Genomic DNA, 24,122 nt, shown 5'->3' on the forward strand with positions numbered 1-24,122 from the left:
CAACCCTATACAAGTCCCTTAGTCAGTAGGGCTTTTGTTGCCTACGGATAGAGCTTTGAGTTTAAAGACTATGGTAACATCCCTCCAGCGGAAATGTTTTCAGTCTGTTTAAATGATATAATGAGCCTTTGGCTTGATGGCATCTACAGTTGCTGTGTTTCTGTTTGCTAGGCTGCACATGAGGGAGCTACAAAACTGGTCTATAAGATGATTTGATACACGGGTGCATTCCCCACATCAGGGCTTTAACATTCCTAGGAAGGTGATTAGATCATTGGAATGGTGGCTCATCAACATTATCAAAAATTGGCAAAAATAAACTGTCATCAGAAGGATCCAGCACAGGCATGTGACGAATACTGAATTGCCTGAGTTATAGAGAATAATATGTACAGTATATACAGAATCTTTAAGAAAAGGAATTACGTTATGCCTAACACCGGTTGCAGGAAGATGAGGGGGGGGGGGGAAGGTGAAAGAGATAGCCTCCTATAGTTCATAGACTGAGAGAAATTTATACAGGGAACTGATCCAATACCATGGCAAAGTAGAGAAAGGAGGGGGAAAGAGGAGAAGCTGTCTGTTAGAATTCATCTGCAAAGACACAGAAGGAAGGATTTTAGAAAAAGGATTTTGTTAAACAGATTTATATATTAGAACTTAGTTAGATATCTGTATGCTACATATATAATAGGATACTTTAGAAAGCTATAGATGGACTTAAACTGGCTAGTAAGTATAAGTTTGAACGGATGAGTAAGCATAGCTATTAGAAAGGTTTAGTGAGGGCATGCATGCATATATAGATGTGTAGGTGGGAACAACATGAAACATATTTGGGAATACATAATCATGAACCCCTGTATGCACAAACATTGCCTTTATTGTATGTTATGATTTCATAATTTATGGAATGTATCGTCTATGGCAGGGGTCCTCAGACTTTTTAAATAAGGGGCCAGTTCACTGTCCCTCAGACTGTTGGAGGGCCGGACTGTTGTGGTGGCTGCTTTTACTGTACAAGGCCGTGGGCCGTCAGTTCTCCGTCAGTTCTCCATCTCCGTCTTCTCTCTCCCTTCCCCACACCACACACCCCAGCCTGGGAACTCACCTCACCTCGGTATCGCCTCACACTCTGTCTCTCCTGCCTCAGCCCAGTGCCGGAAGTGTGCATTGCTAACGCGAGTTTAGGTCAAACGTCACTTCCGGTCTGATTTTGCCATAACCCGGTGGGCTGCATAAACGTCCTCAGAGGGCCGCATCTGGCCCGTGGGCCGTAGTTTGAGGACCCCTGGTCTATGGTATGTAGGGGAGAATAGTAGCATGATTAGAATAATGGGTTTAAATTAGGCTCCCTAGTATCAAATGGGGAATTGACCAGGATATGGTCAGAATAAGAGGTTTTTAAATTGAGTTACCCAGTATCAGATGGAAATTTTCAGTTTCCTGACCCCTCTGATACCAAGGACCCAGAATTGTGAATAAGGGCCAGGCTGACACCTTTGGCAACAAAGGTGGTTTTCTTATGTAAAGGGGATGTTTTGGTACTGGAAAGGACCCAGGGAGGAAAAGTACCGGGGAGAGGTCTCTGGTAAATTCCAAGATGTAGTGGTAATTTGGGACTTTCCAGTCAGAAGATAGTTTTCTCATCTTTGATTGGTCAGAGGAGAGGGGCAGACATCTTGCAAAAGTGTATAAATTGGGAGGAAAATTCAGTATAGGGGAGGAGCCTCCCGGGAAGCCCGGCCACTCCATCTTCCTCATCTCTTCATTAGACAATCACCTAGAAAATCCTAGGAGCGGTGAGATTAAATGCTCTTTGCTATTCATATAATGGCTTTGCTTTTATCAATGTAACAGGCTAGGGAACCTTAGAGTAGAGAAGGCTGCAGCCATATAAGAATTTAACCATGTAAGCCTGTGATCATACACTGACTGCATCTTATACCTAAACCTTTAAATTCATGTATTGGTTAATATTAAATTAATTTTCCATATATTTAAGAGCTTGGAGTTTGGTGCCTTTTTCTCTCTGAAGGTGTTCCTCCCAGAGTACTTGAATAAAAGATCCCTTTTGTCTTATAAGGATGTGGCCTATATAGTATACTTGTTAACAGTGTGGCTCCTGAGTGAGGAGGAACTTAATGCAGGGTTACTCTCAAGTAAACATGCATAGCATCAGGACCTCGCCTCTGAGTGCTGACCCATAGGTAGGCAACTATTTCTACCATGTGTGAAGTAAGGAAGGAGGGGGAAATAAGCAGGCTTGCAAGTTCTTCTTCTCCACCACAAAAGTCACCCAGACACCTAGACCGGGGAAAGAGAGTCACCAAGGGAGAAACGTGAGCGTGTAGTAGGGGTGTGCAAATAATAAAAAAAAAAATCAGGAAAATTCAGGCTCAGGGGTATTCTGGGCTTAAAAATTTGGGAGGCCGAATATTTCCTAATAGCGGATTCAGTAGCCGAATCTGATTCAAGAGATATTTGGACGTTCTGGAATATACGGCCCCATTAGACAGCCACTGAAGTCAATGGCAAAATAGAGTACACTGAATTGCATCTGGGGGGGTGGGGGTTTTAGGTAGAGGCTCCAAATTTGCAGGGAAGCTTCGGGAGTCCCACAGACACCCCAATGTTTGGTCCAATTCTAGGGGCACACAAAGAGGGTGCCCCATCCTGCCATTATACCCTATGGGCCATTGAAGTCATTAGCAAAATAGAGTACAATGAATTGTGGCTAGGGAGGAGAGGATTTGAGGCAGAGGCTTCAAATCTGCAGGGAAGCTGCAGGAGCCTCTCCCCCATAGGACAATGTGTCATCCCATGTAAAGTTGGTGAGAGAAGTACTGAAAACCCTTTACAAAAATAAACTGTACGTGAAGCTATCTAAATGCGAATTCTATATGGAGGAATTGGATTTTCTGGGCTATAGAGTATCCTGCAAGGGACTGGGGATGGACCTGGCTAAGGTCTGGGATGTGCTAGGCTGGGAACCCCCTAAGATCAGGCAGCAGCTCCAATGATTTCTTGGTTTCACCAACCCTTCGTAGCGTTGCCTTTAACGGACTTGAAGGGACTGAGAGCGGCAAAGCCAAGCACTAGACTGAATTGGTCTGCAGACTGCCAGCAGGTCTTCAATTAAAAAAAAAAATTGTGTTCCAACACCCAGAACCTGTGTTCCGACACCCCGATGAGAATAAAAAGTTCATCGTCCAAGTTGTTGCAAGCGACGTTGCTATGGGAAGGGTAATTTTGCAAGAGGGTCCCAAGGGGAAGTTACACACCCTACATGCATGTTTTGAAGAAATTTTCAGAGAGGGAGAGAGAGACATTGGTCAGTATGGGACAAAGAGGTGGCTGCGGTTAAGTTAGCATTAACTACCTGGCATCACTGGTTGAAGGGCTCTTGGGTACTTTTCAAAGCTTAGACGCATCACAAGAATCTGGAAGCGTTATGCTCCCCAAGGTGATTGGGAGCTAAACAGCTTAGGTGGGCAGCATTTTTCTCAAACTTCAACTTGACCTGAGAGGTCAAACTTTATCACTGATGCTCTATCCCACCTCCTACAACACGGAAGTCAAGCGGAGGAGGTGACAGATAATGAAAAACTTCCAACGCCTGGGTAGAAAATTTTTTAAAAGCATTGCTTCGAGGAAAAGGCACAGGATGTGGATGACATCTTCACCTCGGGAACAGATGGTTGTTTGTACAGGGGTGAGAGAGTGTACGTGCCGGAGGGCCTAAGGGCAGAAATCTTACAACATTGTCAATTACAGCGGTCTAGCTGGACACTATGAGTTTGTAAAAAAACCTACACCTAGCCCAGAGACATGTGACTGGACATGTGCAATACATTCCCCAATACATAAACAGATACTTTCCCCAATACATATTATCATGTCCCACTTGTTTAATGGGGACTTCTATAGCCCCTAGAGACCCTCTCTTGCCCTTGCCTTGGTCAATGGTTTTGATGGATTTTATCACAGACTTGTCCCCCAGTAAGGGATCTGATTTTATTAATTGTGTATACCTTCTCCAAACAAGCACACTTGTTTGACAGGGGGCATTTGCAGGGAAGCTAAGCAGGAGAGAGCTTACTCCATTTCCATGTATATTAAGAATGTACCACCATTAATTTATACTGTAATTTAAATTTTAAATTTTGATCTAATCGCTGTTTTTAGGAAATGTATTTTAATGGTTATGTTGTATTTATTGTAATATTATGGTGTGACCCACCATGTCCTGTAAGCCGCCCTGAGCCTGCTTCAGCGGGGAGGGCGGGGTATAAATAAAAATTTATGATTATTATTATTATTATTAGAAGAAGATGAAGATATTGGATTTATATCCCGCCCTCCACTCCGAAGAGTCTCAGAGCGGCTCACAATCTCCTTTACCTTCCTCCCCCACAACAGACACCCTGTGAGGTAGATGAAGATACTGGATTTATATCCCGCCCTCCACTCAGAGCGGCTCACAATCTCCTTTCCCTTCCTCCCCCACAACAGACACTCTGTGAGGTGGATGAAGATATTGGATTTATATCCCGCCCTCCACTCCGAAGAGTCTCAGAGCGGCTCACAATCTCCTTTCCCTTCCTCCCCCACAACAGACACCCTGTGAGGTGGGTGGGGCTGGAGAGGGCTCTCACAGCAGCTGCCTTTCAAGGACAACCTCTGCCAGAGCTATGGCTGACCCAAGGCCATGCTAGCAGGTGCAACCCGGTTCTCCCAGATAAGAGTCCGCACACTTAACCACTACACCAAACTGGCTTATTATTATTATTATTATTATTATTATTATTATTATTATTATTATTATTATTATTATTATTATTATTATTATTATTATTATTATTATTATTTCCTAATAGTCAATTCTCCCCTTAACCACTACACCAAAGTCCCCTTAACCGCACACTTAACCACTACACCAAACTGGCTTATTATTATTATTATTATTATTATTATTATTATTATTATTATTATTATTATTATTATTATTTCCTAATAGTCAATTCTCCCCTTAACATCCTCTCTCCCAGAAAGGCTGTTTTTTACCCAGCCCACTATGCCCAGCCATGGGAAAAGATACTTGGTGGAGGGAAAGCTGGAGATAAACAATTGAGGATAAAGGATTTTACACACACAGTCACAGTCCCCTGAAAAGCATCCTCCACTCTATCCTCATTCAACAGCAAAGCTGTTCAAGGTTAAGTTACCATGTGGTAGCAAACAGAATGGCATATTCAGCTATTTAAGGCTCAAAATGAGAGCTGGGGAACCAAAATGTGAGAGGGATTATGGTTATGGAAACCAGAGAGCTACCTCACGAGACTTGGACACATTTTTATTCCAGTCTGATAAGCTTTCTCTTTTTTGCAGGGCTCTGAGATCACCATATGCCCTTTGGCTTGTAAACAAGGAAAATAAAGGAAAGAAAGCACATGCACTAATCAGACACTTCTAGAGATACAATACTTTCAGAGGCTTCCCACAAGATTGACAGCTATTTCTAGATTACCAGTGAAACAGCAGAATACAATACTGCACACTTCAGCAGGTTGATACAGTAAAACGGAAGAAAGACAATGACTCTTCACTGGATTTCATCAAATAGCTTTCCCTATTTTCCATCAGCCATGAAGAGTTCACTATTTGTGCTTTAAAAATTGATTTTCAAGTTGATCAATGGAATTTGGCATAAGATATCAGCATGAAATCAATGGGGAGGATCTGTGCCGGCACTTGGATGGGTCACACATCTGCCAGCAAAACTCAGTAAGGAAAGGGTTCTATCAAGCTCTTTCCAACATACTGCACATGAAAAATCACTGTGTGTTTTATAGCAAGTAAGCTCATTTCTAAAAATAATTTCATTTTCTGTAGCCCTCTCTCAAATGAGCTCAATGTTGTACAGTTGGGGTTACCCCATTTTATTCTCACAGTCAACTTGACAGATGAATAAGGATTTAAATTTAGGTTCTAATGCAGTACTCTACACATAATTGTTATATTCTTATGTCTCTCAAACACATTTTTATTCAACCTTTCCTCTAAGTAACTCAGAGGAACACACATGGTTCTCCCCTCCCAATTTTACCCTCGTAACAGCCTGGTAAGATAAGCAAGGCTAAGAGTAGGTAATTGGAACTTTGCCACATGACAGAAGGGCTAAAATCCCTGACCCCTCTCATTATTTCTTGATGCTATTCCAGAGAACGTGGTCAAGGGTTTGGGGGCTGTGGTTGATTGATAAAAGCAGAGCCAGCTAAAATTAAATCCAACGAAGATGGAGATCCTATGGCTGGGCTGGAGTAGGGATTCTGAGTCAGGTTGTCAACTCCCAGCTCTTGATAGGGTAGCAGTAACATCTGGAACATCCATCAGAAGTTTTGGGGTAATCCTGGATGCCTTCCTTTCAATGGAGGGCTAGGTTATTGTTAACAAATATTGTTAAGCCGTCTGTCAAGCACACTTATTTCTGTAACATAATTGTTTTTTAGATAAAGAGCAGGTCACCAGCTCTCTACTGCTCCCCCCTTATTTACAACCATTGGGCAAGTAATAAATCCATCTGGCCCAAGGATGTTTATGCTATGGCCTGGCTGGTACCACTTTCAAGTCGCCTCTCCCACAGGTTCACACAGACATCTCTTATCTTCGTCTAGAGAAGTGTGAGAATGGGAGATGTTTTTTAATAGTCTAAATTCCTTAGCTATAAAAGAGATAGTGTTTAGTAACCTTTGAACCCATGACTCAAGTATGCATCTGCATGGTAACCTTTGAAGATATAGCAACTGTGTAACCCTGTATACATCATTACTCCCAAGGCTTGTGTCCTTGGTACAGCTTCTGAGTTTCTAACAATAAAACAGCTTTGATTTAAAACAAAAGACTGCTTATTGAGAAATATCGACTCTTGACATTGTCATTTTACCATCTTCATCAAGTTAAGCAGTTGGTTCCCTTTCCTGTCACCCTCTGACATAGCCACAGTCATCCATGCAACCTCCAGCATGGACTATCATAACCTACTCTGTGCAGGACATCCCTTAAGACTGACCCAGAAACTGCAATTGGTCCAGAATGCAAACAGTTAACATTGCCCTTCACAGGAATACCATCTTTTAGCTGTACATATATTATAGTCCTTATGATATTTATTGAAATTATAATAAATTTTAGTTAACGATTGTATTTTAATATTTTTAGAATCTTGTATGTTTTTCAAAAGGATGTTACCCACTCTGAGTCAGTTCTGGGAGAGCAGGTTATAAATAAAAACTAAACACATAAATAAATAACTACAATAATAATAATAATGGAACAAACTATGTCATTGAACCACACCTGATTTCTGACAACAGGTCTCTCCTAGTTCACTTCTGAAATTTTCTGTGCAAAAATGAGGAATGAGATTTTCTCTCTTTTAATTGCATATGAAGAAGTGAGTTCTGACTCACAAAAGGTCATGCTGGATAAATGTTAATCTTTATGGTGCTAATGGACTTCTCTTTTGTTTTGGCCCACCATCACCCAGCAAGCTTCCTATCCAAGTAAGTTTTGACCCTACATTTCTCATAATTTAGTCTGACATTCCAACCACTACCTCACCCGACTTGCTCTTAAATTCCTTGACCTGGTGACTTCCATCACCTCACGAGCCTTGAAACACCAATGGAGCTTCTTGAGGAACTCCTCAAGAGAGAAAGTCTAAAAAGACACCTTTTACTCTGTCATCCTCTAAATCTGTCATCCTCCAAAATTAAGGAACATTATCTGTTTTTGTTATTTCTATGGGAAGCTGCCTTGTGTCAACATTCTTTTATTAAGCCCCATGCAGCATGCTCAGATCGAAACCAAGACACACACCTCAACGGGCTCATCGCCTCCTTTGACTTGACTTTCACATAGTTCACTACTCTCATAACTGCTGTTCTTATCAACCCAAAGTTCAGATTTTTCTACTGTCAGTCTCAGCTGGTCAAGATCAGCTTTAATTTGCTTGTAGTTGTCCACATCCTGAGTAGACACCAGCAACTGAACCTGTTTAAAACATAATTTTACAAAAATATTACTGGAGTACTAGTAGTAATTGTTACAATTAAGCACTTCGAAAATCACAAAAGTGTTCCCCCTTCTAAAAGATCACCAAATGGGATGTTAGTAGTTCAAAGAGGTCTAGAGGGTTGGTTCACATATATAAGGTCATTGATTTATCAGCCATGAATTACTTGGAATAGATCACATGTTGATGAAGGCATGAAAGGATAAGCCTATTATGATTGGACCATCCTGCTCAAGCTGCCTTTTCCAATTATAGGCACAAATTGCCAGGAAAAATGCTCCTGTCTGGCTCTGAGAATTTGAAATCTGACTGATCAGATCTGATTTAATAAGACCTGAAGCAGACTCGGGACAATGTGATGCCATCTTAATGTTTTGTAGTTTGTTTTAACTGATGCTTTAGACATGGTGTTGAAAAAAAATCATTTTATTCATTTCTGACCAGATTATTTAGAATACCTTCCTACAAATCACCAGTGCATGTAGAGAAAAAGTTAGGAAAGCTAAAGCTCAGGATGACCTTAGGCTGGCCAAAGATGCTAAAAAGAACAAAAAAGGGTTCTTTTGTTATGTTCAGAGTAAGAAAAAGAGCAAGGACATGGTAGGCCCATTGCGAGAGCAGGAAAGTGAAATTGTAACAGGCAATGAAGAGAGAGCAGAACTGCTCAATTCCTACTTTTCCTTAGTCTTCACTTCTGAGGGAAACACTACTCAACATGGCAAAAACAGAACATATCATGAGAGTGTGGAGTTTCAATCTATGATCAGCACAGGGGTAGAACATAAACACCTAGTTACTTTAAATGAAACTAAGTCCTCAGAGTCAGATGAACTGCATCCAAGGGTTCTAAAAGAGCTTGCGGATATAATTTCTGAGCCTATGGCTATTATTTTTGAGAATTCTTGGAGAACAGGAGAGGTGCCGGGAGATTGGAGGTTGGTGAATGTCCCCATCTTCAAGAAGGGGGAAAAGGAGGATCCGGGTAACTAGCGACTCGTCAGCTTGAGATCTATCCCTGGAAAAGTTTTAGAACAAATCATCAAAAACTCAGTCCTGGAACATTTAGAAAGGATGACTATGATTTCTAACAGACAGCATGGGTTTCTCAAGAACAAGTCATGTCAGACTAACCTAAACTCAATTTCTGAGAAAGTGACTACCTTGCTGGATCAGGGGCATGCTCTAGTCATAGTTTACCTTGATTTCAGTAAGGCTTTGATAAGGTTCCACATATTATCCTTGTTGACAAGTTGGTAAAATGAGGCTTGGATCCTGTTACCGTTAGGTAGATCTGTAACTAGTTGTTAGATTGCACTCAAAGAGTGCTTGTAAATGGTTCCTCGTCCTCTCGGGAGAGGAGTGACAAGTGGAGTGCCTCAAAGATCTGTCGCGGGACCAGTTTTGTTCAACATCTTTATCAATGATTTGGATTAAGGAATAGAGAGAATGCTTATTAAATTTCCTGATGATACTAAATTGGGAGGGGTCGCAAATACAGTAGAAGACAGAAACAGGATACAGGAAGACCTTGACAGGCTGGAAAAGTGGGCTAAAACCAATAAAATGAATTTTAACAGGAATAAATGTAAAGTTCTGCATTTAGGTAGGAAAAATCCAATGCATGATTATAGGATGGCGGAGACTTGTCTTGGCAGTAGTATGTGCAAAAAGGATCTAGGGATCTTAGTGGACCATAAGCTGAACATGAGTCAATAGTGTGATGTGATGGCTAAAAAGGCAAATACAATTTTGGGCTGTATCAACAGAAGAATAGTGTCCAGATCACGTGATGTGATGGTATCGCTTTACTCTGCTCTGGTAAGACCTCACCTGGAGTATTGTGTTCAGTTTTGGACGCCACATTTTAAGAAGGATATAGACAAGCTGGAACAGGTCCAGAGGAGGGCAACGAAGATGGTGAGGGGTCTGGAGACCAAGTCCTATGAGGAAAGGTTGAAGGAGCTGGGCATGTTTAGCATGGAGAGGAAGTGGCTGAGAGGTGATATGATCACCATCTTCAAGTACTTGAAGGGCTGTTATATAGAGGATGGTGTGGAATTGTTTTCTGTGGTCCCAGAAGGTAGGACCAGAACCAATGGGTTGAAATTAAATCAAAAGAGTTTCCAACTCAACATTAGGAAGAACTTCCTGACCATTAGAGTGGTTCCTCGGTGGAACAGGCTTCCTCGGGAGGTGGTGGGCTCTCCTTCCTTGGAGGTTTTTAAACAGAGGCTAGATGGCCATCTGACAGCAATGAAGATCCTGTGAATTTAGGGGGAGGTATTTGTGAGTTTCCTGCATTGTGCAGAGGGTTGGACTAGATGACGCTGGAGGTCCCTTCCAACTCTATGATTCTATGATTCTAAGTTTTTTCTCACAACTTCCCAATTTATTTCATCTGTGAAATTTATTTATTTGTTACAAGGCTGCTCATTTGCCAGGCTTATTAGTGAAGACATGGAGTGAAATCAGGGTTGGCAGTTATCTCTCACCTAGTTTTAGAGGTACTGGATGAAAATCAGAATAGTGGAAATGATAAAATCATATAATAACAGCAAATACAGCTTAGGTGTAGAGGACTGTTTTTTATGGGAGACTAGAGAAGGAGAGAAATCACTATTCAGTATCAAATCACTATTCAGAAATAAAATGTCTACTGTTTACTATCATACATTCATGCCTGCTTCTCCCCAACAATACAGATACTTGTCTTTTTAAAAATACAAACCCTGAATTTAAAGGAATTTCCATGCTTTTAAAAAAAAATTCTGCACCAAGTCATTCTAAGTTTATGAAACAGGACCTTATTTCTAGATAAATTATGGAAATTTTTATCATTTTATTTTGCGTAACACCTTACTTCTGCTAGTCAGGAATAGAATCATAGAGTTGGAAGGGACCTCCAGGTTTACCTAGTCCAACCCCCTGCACAATGCAGGAAACTCACAAACACTTCCTGCCAAACTTTGTCATCCGTCTATAGCCATTTGGATGGTGCCATTCTCACAATGTTCTTCTATCTGCCATTCATATTCCCAGCCTTCAGAATTCTCGAGCAGAGACACTCAGCCGAACCAGCACAGTGGAGCATGAGTGGTCCATCAGTGTGGCATACCTGGAGCCAGTTTTCCATGCCTTTGGTCACCTGATCATAGAATCATAGAGTTGGAAGGGGCCCCCAGGGTAATCTAGTCGAACTCACTGCACAATGCAGGAAACTCACAAATACCTCCCCCTAAATTCACAGGATCTTCATGCTGTCAGATGGCCATCTAGCCTCTGTTTTAAAACCTCTAAGGAAGGAGAGCCCACCACCTCCCGAGGAAGCCTGTTCCACCGAGGAACCACTCTAATGGTCAGGAAGTTCTTCCTAATGTTGAGTTGGAAACTCTTTTGATTTAATTTCAACCCATTGGTTCTGGTCCTACCTTCTGGGACCACAGAAAACAATTCCACACCATCCTCTATATAACAGCCCTTCAAGTACTTGAAGATGGTGATCATATCACCTCTCAGCCACTTCCCCTCCATGCTAAACATGCCCAGCTCCTTCAACCTTTCCTCATAGGACTTGGTCTCCAGACCCCTCACCATCTTCGTCGCCCTCCTCTGGACCTGTTCCAGCTTGTCTACATCCTTCTTAAAATGTGGTGCCCAAAACTGAACACAATACTCCAGATGAAGTCTTACCAGAGCAGAGTAAAGCGATACCATCACATCACGTGATCTGGACACTATACTTCTGTTGATAGAGCCCAAAATTGCATTTGCCTTTTTAGCCACCGCATCACACTGTTGACTCATGTTCAGCATATGATCCACTAAGACCCCTCGTTCCTTTTTGCACATACAACTGCTAAGACAAATCTCCCCCATCCTATAATCATGCATTGGATTTTTCCTACCTAAATGCAGAACTTTACATTTATCCCTGTTAAAATTCATTTTATTGGTTTTAGCCCAGTTTTCCAGCCTGTCAAAGTCATCCTGTATCCTGTTTCTGTTTTCTTCTGTATTTGCAACCCCTCCCAATTTAGTATCATCAGGAAATTTAATAAGCATTCCCTCTATTCCTTAATCCAAATCATTGATAAAGATGTTGAACAAAACTGATCCCAGGACAGAACTTTGAGGCACTCCACTTGTCACTCCTTTCCAAGAGGACGAGGAACCATTTACAAGCACTTTTTGGGTGCAATCTGTCAACCAGTTACGTATCTACCTAACGGTAACAGGATCCAAGCCTCATTTTACCAACTTGTCAACAAGGATAAAATGTGGAACCTTATCAAAGCCTTACTGAAATCAAGGTAAACTATGACTAGAGCATTCCCCTGATCCAGCAAGGTAGTCACTTTCTCAGAAATTGAGATTAGGTTGTTCTTGAGAAACCCATGCTGTCTGTTAGAAATCATAGTCATCCTTTCTAAATGTTCCAGGACTGAGTGTTTGATGATTTGTTCTAAAACTTTTCCAGGGATAGATCTCAAGCTGACGAGTCGTTAGTTACCCGGATCCTCCTTTTTCCCCTTCTTGAAGATGGGGACAACATTCACCCGCATCTAATCTTCCAGCACCTCTCCTGTTCTCCAAGAATTTTCAAAAATAATAGCCACAGGGTCAGAAATTACATATGCAAGCTCTTTTAGAACTCTTGGATGCAATTCCTCTGGTCCTGAGGACTTAGTTTCATTTAAAGAAACTAGGTGTTTATGTTCTACCCCTGTGCTGATCCTAGATTGAAACTCCACACTCTCATGATATGTTCTGTTTTTGCCATGTTGAGTAGTGTTTCCCTCAGAAGTGAAGACTGAGGAAAAACAGGAATTGAGCAGTTCTGCTCTCTCTTCATTACCTGTTACAATTTCACTTTTTTGCCCTCGCAATGGGCCTACCATATCTTTGCTCTTTTTCTGACTCTGAACATAACAAAAGAACCCCCCTTTTTTGTAGTTTTTAGCATCTTTGGCCAGCCTAAGGTCATCCTGAGCTTTAGCTTTCCTAACTTTTTCTCTACAAGCACTGGTGATTTGTTTATATTCATCCTTGGTTATAAGGCCCTCCTTCCAATTCCTAAAGGGAGTCTTTTTTATTTCTCAAATCTTTAGAGAGCTGTTTATGGAGCCACTTCGGGTTCTTTAGGTTTTTTCCATTTTTTCTTCTCATAGGAATCGTCTGTGATTGCGCTTTCAGTATTTCACTTTTAAGAAACTCCCACCCCTCCTGAACCCCCTTCCTCCTAAGTATTTCTAATCATGGGATTTTACCCAGCATAGTTCTAAGTTTATCAAAGTTTGCCTTTCTGAAGTCCAATTTATAAGTCTGACTATGTATAGTTTTCCCCTTCCCTAAGACTGTAAATTCCAAAATTGCATGGTCACTACTGCCCAGTATGCCTGCTATTTTCACTTCTTCAATCAATTCTTCCTTGTTGGTGAGAATCAAATCCAAGATAGCAGATCCCCTTGTTTCCTTCTTCACTTTCTGGAAAAGGAAGTTGTCAGCAAGACAAGTCAGGAATCTGTTTGACTTTTCATTTTTAGCAGAGTTGGACTTCCAACAGATGTCTGGGTAATTGAAATCTCCCATGATCACAGTATCCCTTCTCTTGGAGAACTTTGCTATCTGCTGTAGAAGTATCTCATCCAAGTCCTCTGATTGATTTGGTGGTCTATAGCAGACCCCCACAATAATATCACTGTTATTTCTTACTCCTTTTATTTTTACCCAGAGACTCCCAACTGAGCTGCTATGCTCAGATTCACATATTTCCTCACAAGTATATACCTCCTTCACATACACTGCTACACCTCCGCCCTTTCTCATTTGCCTGACCCTTTTAAATAAGTTGTACCCCTGAATCCTAATATTCCAGTTGTGTCATCCCACCAAGTTTCAGTAAGGCCTATTACGTCATAGTCTCTTTCCTTTATTAGGACTTCCAGTTCCTCCTGCTTGTTTCCCATACTCTATGCATTAGTGTAGAGACATCGGAATCCACATTTTATGCATCCTGAGCATAACAACTTCCTTCTCCCTTCTTCTGGAAGAATTTTAATTCCAGCAGTTTCATTAGGCTTTTCTAGCCTATTTTCCCAAGCATATTATTGCATTCATAAGAGTGAGAAACTTGATTTTAAAAAACAAAATGAAAACAGATTCTTGAGAAGTTATGAATTCTGGTCAGTACTACATATTGCACTTTTTCCTGTACGGCCATTGAAAACGGAGGCAAGAAATGCACTTAGCTTCTCAACAATTTCCCTATCGTCCCTGAGGAATCCTTTCACCTCTTCGTCATTCAAGGGCTCCACTGCCTCCCTGGCTGGTTTCCTACTTCCAATATATTTGAAGAAATTTTTATTGCTGGTCTTGATATTTGCGCAATATGCTCCTCATATTCCCTTTTTGCCTGCCTGATCACAGACTTGCATTTTATTTGCCACAGCCTGTGTTCCCTTTTATTAACCTCACTGGGACAAGCTTTCCACCACTTAAACGAATCCTTCTTACTTTGGACAGTTTTCGTAACTTTGTTTGTTAACCATGCAGGCCTTTTTCTATACCTATTTGTTCCTTTGATAACCTGCAGTATATATTTTATCTAAGCTTCTAGGATTGTAGCTTTAAATAGTCTCCAAGCTATACCAAGTTTTTTGACCCTTTTTTACCTTTCCTTTCAGTTTTCTCTTCACGTGCTTCCTCATTTCAGAGAAATCACCCCCTTTAAAATTAAAAGTGGCTGAGTTGGTCTTTTGGAACAACTCCCTATTTATAAAAATGGTGAAATCAACAACATTATGTTGTCTATCATGTTTACAGGATACAGCTCAGGCTAGCCTTCTATATGCATGCAATAACATGGGTGCCTGAATTCTGGAAATTTGTCTCCACCACTATCTTGTTGACTTTCTCTAGTGAAAAGTGAAGCCTGAAGAACTGTCTCCACTGACTCAGGCAAGGGTAATCAGTAAAAATTGTGATTGAATTTGCATCATTACTAAGAACACTTATAGACAATACACCAGAAACAACTTGAGGGCATATAATGAGTTTTTCCAAAAAATGCATACAGATTTCAAGGCACACTCTTGTGACTATACCTGTTTAAATGCCTGCAAAACTTCTGCTCGCTGGCTGAAATGTTTGAACAAGAGGTGTAGGGCTCCTGACAGCAAAGGGGGATAGTCATGCATAATAAGGTGGATCAGGACACGCAAAAAAGTCCTGCCTCCTTCATCATCCAACTGCACCGCATTCTTTTCTTTTCTGCACACAAATAAGGTAAAAGGATACTGTTGACAAAGGATTTGGAAAACTCACCCCAGGAAAAATCACAGGCTTCGGCATACATTCCTCTCTCTCATCAATGGGCCAAAGTAAGAACTAGAAAATACTGAAGGCTTGGCCTATCCAATGAGATGTATCTGAAGTGGCCATCATAATAGTACTTACAAGAACATGAGAACATAAGAGAAGCCGTGTTAGATCAGGCCAATGGCCCATCCAGTGCAACACTGTGTCACACAATGGCAAAAAATTTTTTTATATATATACACACACACACACACACTGTGGCTAATAGCCATTGATGGACCTCTGCTCCATATTTTTATCTAACCCCCTCTTGAAGGTGGCTATGCTTGTGGCCGCCACCACCTCCTGTGGCAGTGAATTCCACATGTTAATCACCCTTTGGGTGAAGAAGTACTTCCTTTTATCCGTTTTAACCTGTCTGCTCAGCAATTTCATTGAATGCCCACGAGTTCTTGTATTGTGAGAAAGGGAGAAAAGGACTTCTTTCTCTACTTTCTCCATCCCATGCATTATCTTGTAAACCTCTATCATGTCACCCTGCAGTCGACGTTTCTCCAAGCTAAAGAGTCCCAAGCGTTTCAACCTTTCTTCATAGGGAAAGTGTTCCAGCCCTTTAATCATTTTAGTTGCCCTTTTCTGGACTTTCTCCAATGTTATAATATCCTTTTTGAGGTGCGGCGACCAGAACTGCACACAGTACTCCAAATGAGACCGCACCATCGATTTATACAGGGGCATTATGATACTGGCTGATTTGTTTTCAGTTCCCTTCCTAATAATTCCCAGCATGGCGTTGGCCTTTTTTATTGCAAACGCACACTGCCTTGACACTTTCAGTGAGTTATCTACCATGACCCCAAGATCTGTCTCTTGGTCAGTCTCTGCCAGTTCACACCTTTAAGTTTTGGCTGCGCCTTTTATTTAATTCTGATCAGAATTCTTTCACCTTTTTGATGCTGATGGACCATCATGCATCCAAATGGTTGACCCTGATCCAAAAGAAAATTACATCCATAGGAATTTCTTTGGATGCATTTTATCTATCCTCTGCTCCTGTGGTATTTCAATCCATTAAACGCAGACTACTAGATATCCAGTTGCAAAGTCTAACTGAGGCAGCTCGGAAAACTTGCTCCCCAAGCTATCTGGGTTTATCCCAGACTCCTGGGTTTTTAGCTCCCTATTTCCTCTTTTTAACTGATCCTCATCAAAGAAGAGCATTCATGCTGGCCAGATTTAATGCACTACCATCGGCCATCCTCTCCGGAAGATACCGGAAGATCCTCTCCGGAAGAATGTTAATTTTAATAATTTATAATTTGTTTTAACTATGTTTTTATAAGTATAACTGATGTACAGTGCATTTTATGTTGTGAGCCGCCCTGAGCCTGCTTCGGCGGGGAGGGCGGGATAGAAATAAATTATTATTATTATTATTATTATTATTATTATTATTATTATTATTATTATTATTATTATTATTATTATTATTATTATTATTATTATTATTATTATTACCACAGAATCCCCCGCAATCTTAGACGATGCCCTTGTAGCCAAGGAGTTATCGAAACGGTCTCTCATGTTCTTCTGGACTGCCCTTTCTATAGCAGTCCACGAGCAAGATACCTAGATGCTCTGCTCTTTGACCATCAAGGCCTCTCTGTCAATGCCAAGGTTCGCTTTTTACTCCACGGGAAACACAATTTTGTTATTGCTCACGTTGCTTGCTTTTTACAGGTTGCGATCCAAATCAGAGAGGCTTTTACTCATGCATAGCCCACAGCTATTTTATGTCATTTAACTTGTGCTGGGGTTTTTTTTAAGGTTTTATTATATCCCACAGTGTTATTGTTGGTTTTTAAAGTATACTGTACCCTTATATCAATGTCAATAATATATCACTGCGGGGTGACATGATAGAGGTTTACAAGATTATGCATGGGATGGAGAAAGTAGAGAAAGAAGTCCTTTTCGCCCTTTCTCACAATACAAGAACTTGTGGGCATTCGATGAAATTGCTGAGCAGTCAGGTTAAAACGGATAAAAGGAAGTACTTCTTCACCCAAAGGGTGATTAACATGTGGAATTCACTGCCACAGGAGGTGGTGGTGGCTACAAGCATAGCCAGCTTCAAGAGGGGACTGGATAAAAATATGGAGCGAAGGTACATCAGTGGCTATTAGCTACAGTGTGTTTGTGTGTTTGTGTATATTGGCCACTGTGTGATACAGAGTGTTGGACTGGATGGGCAATTGGCCTGATCCAACATGGCTTCTCTTATGTTCTTACATTATTTATAGCCCATATGTCTCACTGAGATTCAAAGCAGATTACACAGTGTAAGATGCAATTAATAGAATGAGGCATCTAATAAGCAACATAATATGACTGGAACTGAAGGGAAAAGGCAGAAATCTGAAAAAAGCATAAGCATTTAAACAAGTAAATGATATTACAAAAATAGAAATGCACAGAGAACAAGATAATGCACACAAACCACACACAGCAGTAAAGTTCTCAGACCATGCCACCATAGAATCATAGAGATGGAAGGGACCTCTAGGGTCATCTAGTCCAACCCCCTGCACAATGCAGGAAACTCACAAACACCTCCCCCTAAATTCACAGGATCTTCATTGCTGTCAGATGGCCAACTAGCCTCTGTTTAAAAACCTCCAAGGAAGGAGAGCCCACCACCTCCCGAGGAAGCCTGTTCCACTGAGGAATTGCTCTAACGGTCAGGAAGTTCTTCCTAATGTTGAGCTGAAAACTCTTTTGATTTAATTTCAACCCATTGGTTCTGGTCCTACCTTCCAGGGCCACAGAAAACAATTCCACAACATCGTCTATATGACAGCTCTTCAAGTACTTGAAGATGGTGATCATATCATCTCTCAGCCCCCTTTTCTTCAGGCTAAACATCCCCAGCTCCTTCAACTTTTCCTCATAGGACTTGGTCTCCAGATACCTCACAATCTTCGTCACCCTCCTCTGGACTCATTCCAGCTTGTCTATATCCTTCGTAAAATGTGGTGCCCAAAACTGAACACAATACTCCAGGTAAGGTCTTACCAAAGCAGAATAAAGCGATACCATCACATCACGTGATCTGGACACTATACTTCTGTTGATACAGCCCAAAATTGCATTTGCCTTTTTAGCCACCACATCACAATGTTGACTCATGTTCAGTGTATGATCCACTAAGACCCCTAGATCCTTTTCGCACATACTACTGCTAAGACAAGTCTCCCCCATTCTATAACCATGCATTGGATTTTTCCTACCTAAATGCAGAATGTTACATTTATTCCTGTTAAAATTCATTTTATTGGTTTTAGCCTAGTTTTCCAGCCTGGCAAGGTCATCCTGTATCCTGTTTCTGTCTTCTTCTGTGTTTGCAACCCCTCCTAATTTAGCATCATCTGCAAATTTAATAAGCATTCTCTCTATTCCTTCATCCAAATCATTAGCATTAGAAAGACATGGAAACAAATTTGGGTGGCACGCATATATGTATTATGGTAAAAGTAAAATGGACGGCTTTTCCTCTCACCATTATATAAGTTGAAATTTGTTAAATTTGTGGGTAAAATACAAAAAATATGGAGATGAGGGAAAGCCATTGTGGATAGTGCCAATGGAAGTAATAGAAATATATGCTGAAGGTGAAGGAAAGTGGCTAATATGGTCAAATATTGAAAATTCAAGGTGGTAAAATCAAGATGGAAGAATTAAGTAAGAAATATGATTGGTTTCAAATTCAACAAATTAAGAACCTGGTGGAAAGCGACATTAAAAGTGAAGGAATAAGAAAAGAGCAAATTGAATTGGAAAAAGTTCTGCTTGGAGATAATGAAAAGTTGATTTCAAAACTATATAAACTATTACTGAAATGGTCTACTGAAGATGAAGTAGTAAAATCTCAAATGATAAAATGGGCAATTAATGTTAATAAAGAAATACAGATGGAAACATGGGAATACTTGTGGAAGAACTCTATGAAAATTTCAACATGTTATAGTATCAAAGAAAACTGTTATAAAATGATGTACAGGTGGTATATGACTCCTAAAAAGCTAGCAAAAATGAACAATAAGATGCCAGATAGATGTTGGAAGTGTAAAAAACATGAAGGTTCTTTCTACCATATGTGGTGGACTTGTGAAAGAGCGAAACAGTTTTGGCAAATGATTCAACAAGAAATTTCTAGAATTTTGGGATATGAGTTTAAGAGAACTCCAGAGACTTTCCTATTGGGATTACAAATGGAGAAATTTCCAAAAGAAGATAGAACTGTAATTTGGTACTTGCTTTCAGCTGCTAGGACATTATATGCGCAGTTATGGAAGCAAGATAAAATACCAGAAAAATGGGATTGGATTGTAAAAGTTGTGTCATGGAGTGAAATGGATAAACTTACAAGAATCTTGAAAGACTATGATTTAGAGGGATTTAAAACGGATTGGGATAAATTCAGAAGATATATAGAAAAAGAATGGAAAATAAAAAGACATTGGGTGATTTTTGAGAATACCACTTAGGTTTTTAGAAGAAGAAAGAAGATGAACTATAATGACTGGGTGGGACTTTATAAAGTATAAGAAATGTGTTTTGTTTTGTTTTTATTTCTCCGCAAATTGATATGCATATATATACTTCCTTTTTTAATGATGATTCTTTTAAAGTTAAAGATACCTTTTGATATTAGAATTTTAGGCCATTGGCACCGGCGAAAGTCAAGATTTGGGGGGAGGAGAGGAGGGGAAAGCGTAATATATGGGGAAGGTAGTAAGTGTTTATTAATATTTTATTAGTATTGGATATAATTACCATATATTACCAAATAAAAATTGTTTAAGCAAACCACATTTTACCAACTTGTCAACAAGTATAGTATGTAGAACCTTATTAAAAGCCTTACTGAAATCAAGATAAACGATGTCTACAGCATTCCCCCGATCCAGCAAGGTAGTCATTTTCTCAAAAAAAAAATAGATCAGGTTAGTCTGACATGACTTGTTCTTGGGTGTTTTCGCACTTAGCGTTTGCTCCCCTTATTCCACGGCGCAATTATGTCCGGCTCATTTTCCTCGTTTTCGCACATGGACTCATTTGCGGAGTCGCTTTCCATGAAGCCCCGGCTCAAATCGTTTTCCCACTGGCATCGACTTGAGTTCGATGCCCTGTCAATCATTTTTTTTTTTAAGCGCAAGTCTGGTTGCGTAAGGACGTAATAACGTAACATCGAGCAGTCACAGCTGTTCCTTCCCCTTCTTTTCATGGACAAACCGCATCACGTGTGCTGCTTCTGCTCATGGATTGGCTGTAGCTGTAGGATCCTCCACAGCCCTTTATTTATTAACAGAAGCATTCACAGTGGAGAATCCTAGCACTAGATTCCCCCCCCAAATTCTGAAGTTGCGAAATATCGCAATAACGAAGAGAGAGAAATCGAGGGGTGTGTGTGTGTGTGTGTGTGGCAGCTTCTTCCTTTCCCAGCCTCGCTCCCTCCCGGGTGGCGAAGCTGGGATTTCCTCTGCGCTCTTTCCCCTCCCTGGCTGGCGCTTGCAACGGGGACCTGACTGATTCCTGCCGCCAGAGCTCCCCCCCCACACCCCATTCTCTTCTTCCCCTTCTGTGGCGCGTGTGAAGAGCGAGCTCGCGTCTATTTTCTAACCGAGCGGAATGTAGCCAGGGAGAAGAATGCAGGACTCCAACTTCCCATTTTATACATGGCGATTTTGTGCAGGTCCAGAAATCCTGGTGGCACAGCTGAGGGAGGCATTGCCTTTTTAAAACACACACACATGAACGCTTTGGCCCACGCCGGCACTAGATTTCTCCCCCCCCCCAACAATGTATAATGTAGTTGCAAGATAACGCAACGGCAAATAACGCAGGAGGGGGTTTTTTTTTGTTAATTTCGAAATATCGCTATTACGCAAGAAATATGAAGTTTTTAAAAAAATGGCCGTGCGGGCACTTTTGGGAAGCGCCGCGAACGGCTGATAATTGGCCAAGGGGGTGGATGGGGTGGGAGGACGGAAAGGGAGAGGGTGACGCCCACAAAGCAGTCGATCCGGCGTGGATGGATTTCCCACAGCAAACTCCGAGGAGTGGATCCGGTGTGGATCCGGAGGTTTTCAAAAACTCTGGAAGGATGTTGAAAAACATACTCTGGCGTGAAACCCCTGAAGCGCTGGAGCAAACCGCAGCGCCGGAGCAACAGGTGGGAAAACCAGGAAAAGATCCGGAGGTAAATGGGGTGCTACGCCGGAGTAAACGCTAGTGCGAAAACGCTCCTTGAGAAAACCATGCTGGCTCGAAGAAGAAGATGATGATGATATTGGATTTATATCCCGCCCTACACTCCGAAGAGTCTCAGAGCGGCTCACAATCTCCTTTACCTTCCTCCCCCACAACAGACACCCTGTGAGGTGGGTGGGGCTGGAGAGGGCTCTCACAGCAGCTGCCCTTTCAAGGACAACTTCTGCCAGAGCTATGGCTGACCCAAGGCCATGCTAGCAGGTGCAAGTGGAGGAGTGGGGAATCAAACCCGGTTCTCCCGGATAAGAGTCCGCACACTTAACCACTACACCAAACTGGCTCTCTCTTAGTAATCGCATCCATTCTTTCTAAATTTTCCAGGACCGACTGTTTGATGATTTGTTCTAAAATTTTTCCAGGTACAGACGTCAAGCTGATGGGTCAGTAGTTACCCGGATCGTCCTTTTTCCCCTTCTTGAAGATGGGGACAACATTCTCCCACCTCCAATCTTCCGGCACCTCTCCTGTTCTCCAAGAATTTTCAAAAATAACTGCCAGAGGCTCAGAAATTACATCTGCAAGCTTTTTTAGAGCCCTTGAATGCAATTCATCTGGCCCTGAGGACTTAGTTTCATTTAAAGAAAGTAGGTGTTTATGTACTACCCCTATGCTGATCCTAGGTGGGAACTTCATACCCCCCTTATATGTTCTGTTTTTGCCATGTTGAGCACCGTTCCCCTCAGAAGAGAAGACTGAGGAAATGTAGGAATTGAGCAGTTGCGCCCTCTCTTCATTACCTGTTACAATTTCACTTTCTTGCCATCGCAATGGGCCTACCATGTCCTTGTTCTTTTTCTTACTCTGAACATAAGAAAAGAACCCTTTTTCTGTTGTTCCAGACAGAAAGAAGAAAAAAACAGTGGTAATAGGAAACCACAAACACTAAGTGGGACATTAAAATGCAGGAAGGGGAAAGGTTTGGCTGAGAGGAGAGCAAAGGAAATGGCTCCTTTTGAAGCTTACCTGCCAGCAAACATAGTCTCTGCTTGAGCTGCAATTTCATCTATGTCAGGAACAACAGCTACAAAAGAACATAAAACAGATGAAGGGCAGAGTCACCTTGTCACAAACAGTCATGATTCCCCTCTCACACTGCACTAGAAGGAAACAATCACCAAGACTGGTATTATTTGGGGAAATTAGCCATTCTTAACTAATGTTAAAGAAGAAGATGAAGAAGAAGAAGATAGAAGATATTGGATTTATATCCCGCCCTCCACTCCGAAGAGTCTCAGAGCGGCTCACAATCTCCTTTCCCTTCCTCCCGCACAACAGACACCCTGTGAGGTAGAGGAAGATATTGGATTTATATCCCGCCCTCCACTCCGAAGAGTCTCAGAGCGGCTCACAATCTCCTCTCCCTTCCTCCCCCACAACAGACACCCTGTGAGGTGGGTGGGGCTGGAGAGGGCTCTCACAGCAGCTGCCCTTTCAAGGACAACCTCTGCCAGAGCTATGGCTGACCCAAGGCCAGGCTAGCAGGTGCAAGTGGAGGAGTGGGGAATCCAACCCGGTTCTCCCAGATAAGAGAGCTCTGGCTGACCCAAGGCCATTCCAGCAGGTGCAAGTGGAGGAGTGGGGAATCAAACCTGGTTCTCCCAGATAAGAGAGCTCTGGCTGACCCAAGGCCATTCCAGCAGCTGCAAATGGAGGAGTGGGAATCAAACCTGGTTCTCCCAGATAAGAGAGCTCTTGCTGACCCAAGGCCATGCCAGCAGGTGCAAGTGGAGGAGTGGGGAATCAAACCCGGTTCTCCCAGATAAGAGCCTGCACACTTAACCACTACACCAAACTGGCTCTGAAGAGTACATACAGCCAGTTTCACATGGCACTGACCCATGTTACATCCCAGGCATCAGTAACAGCAGAACAACTAAATGATGTGTGACTGAAACAATAAAGCCCAGCAGCGATTTGTTATCTGAATGCCTGTTCAGGCTGCCCTATCGTTTCCCACTCAAGAACCATAACTGCGGAATTGGGAGATGCAACATTAATGGAAGAATAGGATCTGTCTTGACCCTTTGATCAGACCATGGCCTTAAAAGGAGGTCCTATATGTTGGTCCTATATGTTGGTGTGAAAGGCAGATTCTCCCTCCTGCCACTGAGTGCCATGGAATGGGAAGAATGAAGTAGTGCCTTTACCAAAAGGTATTTAAAAGTTATGACAAAGACAACAACGTTATCACATCACACAGGCATTCAGCTACTGAATGACAGCAGAACCTAATGCCCCGAGCAAGCTCTGGTACCCATTCAGTAGCTGTGCATCTCCACAGTGCTTTAAGCCACAATCATGTTATCTCCATCATCATCTTGTGAGGCCATCTAATAAGGACACCACAACCACTTCTCCTTAAGTGGAACTCAAAATTTACATTATTCGTAGCCCC

General features: G+C 41.7%; 1 protein-coding gene across 1 annotated transcript in view; it reads right to left on the reverse strand.

The window, feature by feature from the left end:
- Positions 1-24,122, reverse strand: part of ITPR2 (inositol 1,4,5-trisphosphate receptor type 2) — a 320,928-nt gene that overhangs the window by 173,060 nt on the left and 123,746 nt on the right. The window contains exons 24-26 of the mRNA XM_060257486.1: positions 22,691-22,748; positions 15,181-15,346; positions 7,882-8,055 (exon numbers count right to left, since the gene is read on the reverse strand). Coding sequence (XP_060113469.1) covers positions 7,882-8,055; positions 15,181-15,346; positions 22,691-22,748 — 398 coding nt within the window. The remainder of the gene's footprint in view (positions 1-7,881; positions 8,056-15,180; positions 15,347-22,690; positions 22,749-24,122) is intronic.

The sequence above is a fragment of the Heteronotia binoei genome, chromosome 17, assembly GCF_032191835.1.
Source record: "Heteronotia binoei isolate CCM8104 ecotype False Entrance Well chromosome 17, APGP_CSIRO_Hbin_v1, whole genome shotgun sequence".
Classification (NCBI taxonomy): domain Eukaryota; kingdom Metazoa; phylum Chordata; class Lepidosauria; order Squamata; family Gekkonidae; genus Heteronotia; species Heteronotia binoei.